General features: G+C 52.7%; 1 protein-coding gene across 1 annotated transcript in view; it reads right to left on the bottom strand.

Moving 5' to 3' along the window:
- The window catches only part of ZSWIM5 (zinc finger SWIM-type containing 5), a 97,898-nt gene that overhangs the window by 13,122 nt on the left and 72,543 nt on the right, over positions 1–12,233 (bottom strand). The window contains 4 exon segments of the mRNA XM_040073449.2: positions 964–1,140; positions 3,399–3,578; positions 8,900–9,050; positions 9,673–9,821. Of these exon segments, the coding sequence (XP_039929383.1) occupies positions 964–1,140; positions 3,399–3,578; positions 8,900–9,050; positions 9,673–9,821 (657 nt within the window).

Genomic DNA, 12,233 nt, shown 5'->3' with positions numbered 1-12,233 from the left:
GCTGTGTGGGAAGGAGACCTCCTGTCTGCCGCTGCCCAGAACTCTTCCCAGAGCAGAAATATCCTCTCCTGCTCCAGCTAAGGTATACCAACAGCCTACATATGAGCCCTTCCTATCTCCTGGCATTAACAGCATCTTAGTGCCTCCTACTCCAGAAACTACATCTCTAGACAACTTTAAATATTCTCTTTCCTGCTGGCCGACCCCAGCTTCTGGAGGGGACAACAGTGCAATGGTGGGCTTTGACCTGTTGTGTGTTCATATATTCAACTCTTGGACTGTAGGGCATAAGTAATCCCCCTTCCTGGAGGTGGGTGGGAACTTGTATCTCCCATTTTGGGGTCTGTCTTAGGGCTGACAGCCACACCAGGCTCCCCCCCAAGCCCTTCATATCGCTCATTCTCATCCCAGACAAGGAGCTGCCAAGGGTCAACAGATGTGCCTGGGGTCATGCAGGAGAGAATTTGTGTGGCTTGAGGTACTTGGGCTAAAAGTCTACAACACAGGAGGCCTCTGGGCTTGCCTGGCCCAGTGTACCTTAAGCTCCCAAAAGACTTAATTGTACTGACTGCTAATTGCCTTTAAGGGAAGACTAACAAGAAGGTGAGAGCAGGAAAGAGAAAATCCAGAGGATACAGCTGTACTTTGCAGTCAATTTTCAAGAGACTTTAAGTGTCCAGACCCCCTGTACCGGAAACAGTGAGAGGCTGCTCTGGGGACAGCTAAGTACTGACAGGATGAAAAGGGACATGGTGAGCTTGGTCCAAACTGCCCAAGAGAAGCCCAGACTGTAAATATGCGGCGATTGCTCTAAGGACTGTGGCTGGGGTGTGGGTAGGCATTGAATTCTTCTGCTCCCCCAACTCCTCAGGCTAAGTGCCAGGGTAGGAATTTTCAGTCTAGGATGCAGAAACTACCCTACCCACAGGGGCCTTGAGAGGGGCTGCTGGTTTGGATGCTCACCCAGCCACAGTGGCTGTCCCTGGGAGTTGAAGAGGAGGCTCTCTCCCTCCCGCTGGTAGGAGGGGGACACGTAGAAGTCACTGCTGATGATGCGCTGCAGGTGACTGTCCTGCCAGTGCAGGTCACAGCCCTCGATCGCCCGGGTGAACACGGTTCGTCTGGGCCTGGCCAGCGAGTCTGCAAAGAGAAAAAACATCAGTGCCCTGGTGGGGCAGGGGCAGCCTGCTCCTCCTCCCAGCCACGACCTCCCTGGGCGGAGCTCAGCCGTTACAGCGAGAGCAAAACCTGGTCTCACCCCAGTAATTTCTGAGATGGATACGGGCTCTGGCTTTGGATGGCTCTACTGCCCACCCCATCTCTGGGGGAGACTAATGTCTCCTCAGACAGCATTGCTAAGTAAATTGCTAGAATAGCTGACTTGGTCAGAGAGCTGAGAAAAGAAGCAGGGACCACTCACTCTTTGCTTTGTGACCACAATCCACTGTCACACACAAGGCTGACGCCTTGAAACCTGGCAGTGCGTTCCCTCCCCTGTGACACTGAGCACGCAGGCAGCTGCCCCAGGGTCAGGACTGGGCTTCCTCAGCATTACTGCCCTGCAAGCACCATCAGCTCTCCTCCTCCACTCCAACACAAAGCCTCAGCTTCACTGAACGGCAGAGCAGCACATGAAGCCACGAAGAGAACCACATGGGTGTGTCTCATCTGCCTCCAGGTGATGAGGGGGAACCATCACCCTCCAGCAACCTCTGTGGGCCGCGCGAGAGGGCTGGAAGGGAGGAGACAGCGTATGAAACCCCTCTGCTGCCCTGCACCGGGTATCTGCACTCCTCTTCAGAACTGCTCTGTAAGTTCATGGGCATTTCTGAAACTACCAAGTGCTGGATTAGCACTTCACCCCATCCAGACCGAACAAGACAAGTGGTTTGCTATGAGGAAAGAACCTGTCCGGAGCAATCCCACTATCACTCCAGCCACACTGGATCATGAAGGCCAAACACAGCTGGCAGGCTGCAAAACAGGAAGCCCCCAAGGGGGTGCAATGCTCCATGTTAGGTCCTGCAGCCCGCAAGAGGGGCCGAGTTAAATGCATTCAAGGGTGGAAAACAAAAGGCACTGTTCAAAGCTGATCCAGGGACGCTGGGTAAACATGCTCCGGAAACGATGGCAACAAGCAATTAGCCGGAATGCTGCAGGCACCCTGAGGTGGAGAGAAATTAAACAGGTGTTTGTATGTTGAGAACCAAGCCTGCTCACTTTACCAGGAAGGATTTCAAGAATCAGCTGTTCTTCTGTAATAAAAGAGGCTGTCAACAATCTGGAGCAGTATTTGCATATGCACAAACATTAACCCCAGGACACCTCCAGGATCCGTGCTGCTTTCAGTCCCCTTCTTGGAGAGGCAGGAGCACAGGGAGAAGGGGACATCCCTGGCATGTGCTTTGGGAACTCCCTGCAGGTCTAAAGAAAGTGACCCGTTCAGCCCTAGCAACCTTCCCCAAATGCCAGAGCACATCCTTGGGAGAGCTGGGAACACTGAGGGGGTAGTCCTGGGGCTGGTGCAAGACATGGAGCAAGGCCAGGTTTAAATCAAGCCACTCCCTGAGGAAGAGCATAGGGAGGCCAGGCATGCGGTCCTGGCCACGGCTGGGCTGGATGGCAGGACAGCCACGCTCCCAAACTGCTGCTGAGGGACTAATCCCACCCAGGAGAATGAAGTTTCCCCTGTGGCACAGCTGCTGTCCTCCTCTCCTCCACCCACTCTGGCCACACATACGTCGAAGAGCAATTCCAGTGCAGCAGACAGAGGCATGTGAAGAGCAATAACTTTCAATTAATGTCTACTTCAGGCAAAAGGAAGGAAAAAGAATGCTTAAATTTAAAGGGATCAAATATGTGGTTGTCAGTGGTTGAGAAACTATTTTAGCACTAAGGAATAACCCCTCAACTACACTGCTCTGTCTGTGCTCTGCACTTGAACTGCGTTAACATTCCTGGCTAATCACTTCCCTACCACCTGAATCACAGCCTTGAAGTGAGGCTTAAGGGCTGGGAAATGGGCTCTGCACCATCTCCAGCTCCCCACTCTCGAATCACTCCACCCTTCTGAGCTCAGCTCTGTTCTGTTGCAAGCAGTACTGTTTTCCTGTATTACCCCATGCACAAACCTGCACAGACTGTGGGGGGGTCTAAACTCCCCCAAAGTCAAATTGCTTTAAAACAGTCTCTAAACTCAAAACACGGGGCAACTTCACCCTGTAGCAAAGAAACAAACATTTATATATAAAACAAGAGGCTGCGAAGACAAAGATTTTGTATTCCTACGACTCGCAGAAACACCAGCAGCAGCTGAAGCGAGTTCTCTCAGCTTTGGGGTGAGTTTTGACCTAGACCCAAGCCCTGTGGCTGGATTTCCACTCCCCGCCCGGACTCACCTTGGCTGTGACCGGAGCTCTGCGTAAGCGCGTTAGTGATGTTGGGAAGCTCGTTACCGTAATTGCCATCTTCCAGGGGACAGACGTCCATCTCGCCCCACTTGCGAAGCTGCCGGAGCCAGCAGGATCTCTCTTCCAGCTTGCAGTGCGGGTTTAACACCACGCACACCCACAGCGCCCCTAAACAAAGCCAAGAAATCACGGAGGTGCCACCGCCGTGCGCGCAGGGCAAAGCTCTCCGGCCGCCGCGCTCGCCCCGAGAGCTTCCATCGAGGTTTGTAAACTCATTTCGGCGTAATGCACGGACCCAGGAGGGGGATTTACACAGCTTTTAAATAGGAAGGAAATTAACTCTATCCCAGCTGAAACCAGGACAAAGTAAAACTCCTCCGTAATGAAGCTAAATTATAATCTCATGAGATGGGGGACAGTGGGGAGGAGGGAAGGAGAGAGCGGCTGTGTATGAATTTGTGAGTGCTTCTGTCTGCCAGGACAAATCTAGTGTTTGAACTACACATCAAAGCACGCTTAAAAACACCCTGGCAAGCTGCAGAGTCTGTATCTCCAAAGACTAACCTGATTTTGATCCTACCCACGTTCCAAGCGCTTTAAAACCCGCTCTGAATGCTATTTCATCTGCCATTGTTCTTCAGGCCATTTGCATTCAACTATTTAAGAAGGAGATTTGGTGTATTTTCTTTCTTTTTTTTTTTTCTTTTTCAATCCCTAGTAGCCCCCAGCCTGCAGAGGAGCCAGCAGAGGAACCTGGAGCTTGGCTTGATGTCTTGCAGGCAATAGCTCACCCTGACGCAAGTCCCTCAGATCCCACAAGCCAAGTTGCTCACCAGTAGGACACCCATGCTGACACCCTCTGGCTCAACCATGGGACCTCACATGATGCTGATGATGCTGTCTGCTGTGTGAGAGACAAAACCAGGACCAAGGACATCTGTCATCATTAAGATTCAGCTCATCCTTTCATAAAACAGGGCTTGTGCTGGTGCTGCTAACTGAGCTTTGCAGACTATTCTAGATCACTCACTGCTCTGATAAAGGATACAACAACCTAAGTAAGTGCAAACTCGTGATTTCTTCTTTAGCTAATTCCATTTCTACCCAAATTTCCCTGCAAGGCTGCAGCATGTTCCCCCTCCCTTGTGCTACCCTGAGGGGTGGGGTGGTTGTGGGCTGCCACAGCTGCAATGTGAGGTATCCCCAGGGATCCCCTCGGGCTGAACAGCTCCTGCTGCTCCTCCCTCTGCCCATGTCAAATCCTGTCACACACACACAGGACAGCTCAGCTTCCTGCAGAAACACCTTCCCTGCCTCTCCTCCATGGGCTCAGCAGAGACCTGGAGCACCTTCCTTCTCCCTGCCCAGCCTACTGCTGTCTCTCACCTCTCCATCACCCCCAGAGTCAAAGTTCCCATCCCAAAGTGACAGCCAGTGGCACAACAACATCACCCAACACGCCTCCACTGCACGACGAGGAGATTCCTCCACAAGCCCAAACCGCTTCTCTCGCTGGCTGTGTTTTGAGCAGCAGCTCCCCAGCTGCACAGCCCTGCCATTGAGCCAAACAGCCCCAAGCGAGGCTGCAGATCCAACAGGAGCCAGAGCAGCCGGTCCCTCTGCCAGACAAGGCGAGGCAAACCCAGGCTGAGCCGCGATGTCCTGGCCCTGGCTCCACCCTGGCGCCTCCCCGCTCCTCCGCATTACAGCTGAGCTTCGGTGCTGCATTTGGGGTGCGTGTCCCCAGACCAATCCTTTGCCAGTTGGAACTTGTGGACATGTCTGGTTCAAAACATTAGTAAGGCGTGGAGGCTGTGCACGTCTGGCTCCTTGGAGCCACCTGGCTCGGCAGGAGAGACGTCACCATGTCACAACGCAGACGGTGGCAGCAGCATCACATCCAGGAATGGGCACGGGAAAAGCAATTGCAGGCACAAGCATCAGCAAATGTCCAAAGCGGCCCCTGCCCGGTTTGGCTCTGCTCCCACGAAACCCAATCCTCCTCACCTCGTTCTGATGAACAGGGGGGATTAAGATTTTTGAGCTGCAACATCCGCAATTAATTAACATGTAAAAGAGGTACCTCCTTAGGGGCCCATCCTTACCAGAGTAGGTCTATGTCACTCACTCCCAGGCTTCTGCAGACTCCACGGGGGATACTTACAAATGACATCTTTGGAAAAATCAGGTCTCAGCTCCAGAAAATGAGTCTTCCTTAAGGAAGGGGATAAAATTTCCCACCTCCTCGGGTGGCCACGAGATAAAACCTGCACTTGACTCTGGGTGTTGGGCATTCCCTTCCCATCAGTGCTCAAGCCTGTTGTCACTGCTCTTCTTCGCCCACTTCGGGGCTGCTTGTGTGAAAAGCAGCCTGAGGCAGTTTCAACTCATGCCTCTGAGGGTGCACAGAGCTTGGCTGACAGGCAGTAACAAGGCTTGGTGCTCCAGCTTCACCGCCCCCAGGAATGGGATGCACCCGCTGGATTTTTGGCTCCCACAGCTCTGCTAATATGCGTTCCTCGGAAGCCTCATGACTTTGCTGCCTATTTTTGAGAGCCCTCTGAGGCATCCTTTGCATGCCAAAACATTATGCCCCTGGGCTCTCCTGCAGAAAGAATGATGCGGCGGGGAGGAGGGAACCAGAAGGGAAGTGAGATTTGCATCTGTCTCGGTCATGATAATTATCTAGGAGATATAATAGAGCGGTTTTCTGAGCCCTGTGGTCAAGTGACATCAGCTGACAGCACAAGTGACTCCTGTCCTGAGCCGAAATGCCACACCAGGTCAGACTCCATGTCTCTTCACATGCTGCAGAAACCTTCATCTGAACTTTCTGATAGCAGGAGGTTAAGTGGGGAACAAAGCGGCAGATCACGATTAAGCTAAGCCTCTAAACAAAAATGCTTTTTGATGACGAGGCTGGGTGCAGGGACAGGGGGGTCAGAGCCTTCCCAGCCCAGTGGTCCTGGCTGCTGGCCCCAGAGAAGACAGGCGCTCCGATCCCGCGCCCAAGTTTCCCAACCATCAAAGACATTCCCCCGTTTCCCACAGGGTCGCTCCCCGGCTTAATCTGCTGAAATTCCCCTCTGTAAACAAGTGGCCGAGATAAATAAACCCGTCTCCAGGCAGATTAAGGTCAGGCTGCACTTCAGCTGGTTTTTCGTCTATTTTTTGTAATTAGGCTTTAATCGTAAGTACTAATGCGCCAGGGCAAATACTCCCACGCTGCTGAGCTCTCCATCCAGCAGGTCCTTCCTCTGGCTCCCCAGCAGACGGAGCAATAGAGGTTCAGTTGGCAGCACATGCACAAGCAAACGATGCCATTTTTTATTTTCATTTTCTTTTTTTTTTTTTTTTTTTGTAACTCTGAAATCCTGCAAAATCCTTTACATTTTCCCCAGCATAAATCCACAATCTTCTTTAAGGCTGATCTTCTTCCAATCCCATGCAATTCTGTGATGCAGTCTTTGCTAAAATCGATGATTAATTATTAAACACATGCCCAAAATAATTTCCGAAAGGCCCACTTTTTGCTTCTAAGTGGTGGAGGATTGTGGTCTGTGCAAGGGCTTCCCGTGGCAGCTGGCAACAGGCCTCTCATGCCTCCCATCAGCACTAACGGTAACACTGGCAGCTTTGGCATCCACAGCCCACGGGCAGTGGGATATGTTGCTTCCACTGCCCCGTGTGCCCTGGGTACTGTCACCTGCCCAGGCATGGTTTAGGACACCTCTCTGCACTCCTGGTGTTTGTAACTGGTGAACACCCCCAACTCAGAGCAGCTCTGGTCTCTCCGTGCCTCCACACCTCCTTCAGAGATATGCTCTGCTCCTACAGTAAACACTGCCCGAGGCCAAACGCAAAGGCTTCCCTAAAATGAGGGAATAAATCCCTGCTCTGAGTACAGTCCATGCCCATCCTGGAGATGCTTCTTGGAACATCACTGTGTCCTCTATAGGAGCTTCTCTTCAGCACGGAGATGCCCAGACCCTCGCGTGTGACATGCCTGCGCCAGGCGAGCCGCTCTGACGTGTGTTGGCTGGCACCACGCTTCCCCTGCTGTCGTGTTGATCCAGCACTGGTAGGGCCCTGACATTCCCCAGCCACTTTGCCATCTGCCAACGGGGACGTGCTGCCACCTCCTCCCACTCTGCCGACCAAACGCGTGTGCACCAACCTGGTCCTTGTACAGATAAGCCAGGACTGAAACCCAACAGCTCCCCCTTCGCCTGTGCAGGAAGGGAGGGAGGGCTCTCGGCTTGGATAGCAGCTTGGAAATCTGGCCAAATAATCTGTAATTTTAAGCAAATTGCTTCCTGCGTCCAGGCCTGCCCACACACCCATCCATTCATATATCACCAATGTGTTTGCTTTCTTCCATGTGGAAATTCTGGCTTGGTGGACTTGGCCACCTCTCCAGGATCCTTGCATATCCAATTGTCTAGCTGCAGCATCCCAAAATCCTGGAAATATCTACTTGGCAAGCAAGAACAGATGAGCTCTCCAGAGCTGGTGTAGTTATTTCCATCCAGGAAATTTCATACAGAAACAAGACATCCCACCCCTGCCCAGATCTTGTCTGCATAGTTTGGCCAGGGCTCCCAGCCTCATTTCAGTTTGCACTTGTTGGGCACTTGGTAGGTGGGTATGTGACTCCCAGCTGCAGTCTCAGATGCTCCAGATCCCAGACCATCCTAGTCCTTCTTCCAGCTCCACCATATCCCTTTGGTGCCAGCCCTTGCCCTTGCATAGTATCTCCTGCCAGCAGGCTGCAGAGGAGCTCGAACTCACTCATCAAACCATGGCTCAAGTCAAACTATTCACCCAAGATGCCATATGTCCAGGGGAGCCCAGAACTGAAGGGTTAACTTCACCACACAACCCTGCTCCCCAAACCCACGTCATCTAAATGTTTTATTCTAATGATATTACAGCCAGCTGAGCTGGTGTCTAAGGTGCTTAGCTAGAATTACCCAGAACTACATTTCCCTCACAGCCAGGCTCCGTGCTGCCCATCCTGCCCTCCTCACCCTGGAAATGTGCACCACAGAGGCAGAATCTGTTAGATGTGATGAGACTTGAGAACCCGCCTTTCCCTCTCTGGATCATGGTTCCTCCAGGAACAGCACTTCCACATCCAGGCTATATCCAGCCCCCGGGGCTCACCAGCTCTGTGTCCTCCCTTCACAAAGGCTTTGGGGCAGCTCACCAAACACCAGCCTGCTGGAAGCATGGGACCAGAACACACTGCACACCTCTCATCCTTGATCCCTTTGCCGGAGAGGGGCAGGTTTAAGGTTTTCAACTGTGTGGTTTGGGCCTGATCCAGCTGTCTCACAATGACTCCCCAAGAGGGAATACAGTAAGGTCCTGGCATGTCTCAGGATCGCTGTTCCCAAAAGAAGAGCCCGAGAGGGCCTCTTTACTGCTGTCCATTGGCCCAGCAGCCCAGGTAACTCTGCTCCTCTCAGCGAGGCAATGACCCTTACCCAGCTCGTCCCAGAGCTGCCGGCACTTCTCTGTTATGCCCGTCCCCTGCTGCCGCCAGAGGGAGAGCCGAGGATCAGCCATGAACTGCTCCGTTATCAACGTCAGCATCCTGGCCCCGTTGGAGTCCCTCATGCGCAGCATCTCCCGGACCTGGAGAGGACAAAGAGAAAGCCTTGCCTGAGACAAACCATGGTGCCTCTGAGGCGTTTAAGACACGCTCACCTGGCTGGCAACCCACAGCTCCCTCAGCCTGAGGGTCCAGACTGTGAATACATGCATTCATATATGTATGTGTGTGTATAATGTACTATAACATTATAACCCTTGTGCAGTGGCTGTGATGAGGCTGACTGGAGCCCAGCTGAGTAGCAGTCACAGGAGGTGAAGGAGACTGAGATTAAGAACATGAAAGCAACGCCCTTCTTCAAAGAAAGAGAAAGGCCCATAGGTTGGTGAGATTTGCGGGTTATTTGAGGTCCCACCTTCCCTTGGACTTGGTAGGCTCTGCAGGGTTGGCTTTTTCCCCCCTGTGCTGAAGAGGAGATGGGGGAATGCCCTTCCTTGCACAGGGACCACGGCACCTGCTAGGACAGCAGGTGAGACAATCCAGGCCTGACCCAGAGCCTGGATTACAACCGCCTGCTCCGTGACAGGGCGAGAAGGCACTGGAGCAGAGATTCCCAGCTGTGATGGGCACCCTGCCAGGGCAGCCAGCGAGTGCCAGCTACGTGACGCGCTGAGCAGAGATGGGAGAGAGCAGCCAGCTCCTTACCTTGGCAAACATGGAGTTGAGCTGCTTCCCCGAGCCATAGTACCCTCCCTGAGACAGGAACAGCTTCACCTGCTCTCGGACCTGCTCCTCGTCCAAGTGCCAGCAGTTCTCGTCATCGATGCTGGCCCCAGCAGTGGGGTCAGGAGCACCTGAGAGGATGGGGGGAGAAGAGAGACAACCGTGTTTATGGCAGCAGGGTCAGCAGTCCCACTAGCAAGGAGTGGACCTACCTCTGTTTTATTAGGGACCCACCTTCAGTTTATCAGCTCAGGTGACAGAAAACCAACTTGATTCCTGGGCAGTGAGCCCAACCAGAAGCACTGTGCTGTCCTAACATGGTGGTGGCAGCAGCCATAAGGAGGGATTCTGACCACAGGGCTAATTGCTTGCATGGTTCCTCACCCTCTGCACCCCATACCAAATGAGGCTGAGGAAGACCAGGGACCTGCCTTCTTCCAAAGCCCCAGGAGTGCAGGCAGCACAGCTGCGGAGCCCGGAGCACTCTGCGGCTCCAAGGACTGCCCAGCATGCTCCTGCTCCACATCACTGGCTTGTTACAGCATCAGTAAAGCTCCAATTCCTGCAAGCCCTTCCCCAAGTCTGGAACAGTCTAGCAAAGGCTACTACTGCACCTGGGCTCCAGAGCCCTGGGTTAAACACCTGGTCCTGCCCCTCACTTGCTTTAGGACAGGGGACAAGTCCCTGGGCATCACTGTACCTGCTTGAGAGAGACCCTCTGTGGGAAAGAACAAAAGATCAATAATCTCTCAAAGAGCAAGCTGTGACCAGAGCAGGGCCTTTGACAAGAACACATATGCATTCACAGGCTACATTTCATCTTCCAGAGAACAAAAGAAAGAAAATCCACAATTGATTTAAACAAGTTGGACCAAATTTCCTTTGCCTTACCCCTTTTGATTCCTATTTTCCCACCCAAGCACTACCCTACGTCCCAGCCATGGGTTCCAGGGCTCACAGGACAGGCAGCAGCAGAACTCCAGTGAGCTGCCAAGAGCACAAAATGGAACAGAAACTTGGATTTTCAGCTGTCTGCTTTTGGGTCCTGCTCTACAGAGACTCCTTAGGGAAAACCAGTACTAAGGAGGGACTGCTGCAGCTGGAGGATGCTCCACTCCACTTTGGTCTGCTTCTCCTATCTCCCTCTCAAGAGATGAAGAGGGTTAGCACAGGAAGAGCAAGGTGCTGCATGAGGAGCCATGGGATGCTGTGGCTGACACATTCCCAATTAAATTTTCATGATGTCTTTTCCAAAACTAGAATCTGGTTGGGGAGCAGACATCACTTTCCTACACAGCCTTGGGATGCTGTGCACACCCCAGCCTCATGCATTGCTGAACCAGCAAATACAACTCATGAAAACTGTACTCCAGGATGTCTGCTCAGCACAGCAAGTGTCTTCCTGGTTTGTAAGCCAGACAACATCAACCTCAGGGGTTCTGTTCCTTCAGCAAAGGCTGAGAACACTCCTGACCTGCTAAGATACAGCTATTTGTATTTAATGTCCTTTACAAAATTACTTTAATTTCTGCTAACATTCACTGCCTGAAAGAAGTTGCAGCAAGCTCTAGGCATGCTGAAGGGACAGGATGCTGCTGCTCCCTCTGCAGAGTAATTTATAGTCAACACAACCACATAATTGGGACGAGAGCTGAAGCAGCAGAAAGGAAATCACAGTTCCTGAAGGAGCATGAGGACTTTTGCCACACATGCCCTGATTCCACTCCCCTGGCATAGCCCTAGAGAAGCAGTTAAACCCTGAGCCCCCAGCAAGGGCCCAGTCCTGCTCACTGTACCATCCGAGTCAGCTCAGAGTCCTGCCATAAACCAGAGGGAAAATCACAGCCAGGGACAGGGACAGTCCATGTCAGAGCCGGCCCTCTGAGCTTTTCTGTGCCTTTTCCTTCCCTCCCCCAGCCTCATCCTTATCTCACAGATAAAGAGCAGACAAGCCAGTGATTATCCCCTATCAGGAACCGATGACTAATCTGTCTACCACGATCGCTTATCCGGCCCCATCGCTAGGTATCCCAGACGCTTGCACTCTTAATATCCTCCTCCCCACCATCCTGCCTGCCACTCCCAGCTGCAGCTATCCAGAGCAGCCCAGGCTGCCTCTACAGGGTCACCTGTCTACAGGGACCAGGAGGGCACGGACGCCTGGGGTCACTCATCCCACCAAAGCTCAGCTCATCCCTCACCGTGGCCACGCCGTGAGAGATTAAGGAGGAGGAGGTCACAAAACGCAAAAAGTAGGTGTGTTTTTCGGGGGTTCCCGGGGCTACCCCTCGGTGCCTGCTGCTCACACGTAGCGTTAGCGACGGAAAGCCCGAGCAGCAAGGAAGGGAGCGTGCAGCTAAATAAAACCTCCTCCTCCCACGCAACACATTGAGCACTTCTCACGTTGGGGTTCGGGCCGCAGCCAAATTAGCAATGCGCCTCCCGCGCCTCCAAATAAAGCCCAAATTTGCTTGTAAATGTATTTTTCTCTCCTATCAAAGATTCAGAGAGAGGGCTGTAATAGCAAATTCCCACACGTGCAG

The sequence above is a fragment of the Hirundo rustica genome, chromosome 9, assembly GCF_015227805.2.
Source record: "Hirundo rustica isolate bHirRus1 chromosome 9, bHirRus1.pri.v3, whole genome shotgun sequence".
Taxonomy (NCBI): domain Eukaryota; kingdom Metazoa; phylum Chordata; class Aves; order Passeriformes; family Hirundinidae; genus Hirundo; species Hirundo rustica.
The sequence above is the reverse complement of the archived record's forward strand: the minus strand, read 5'-3'. Positions and strand labels throughout refer to the sequence as shown.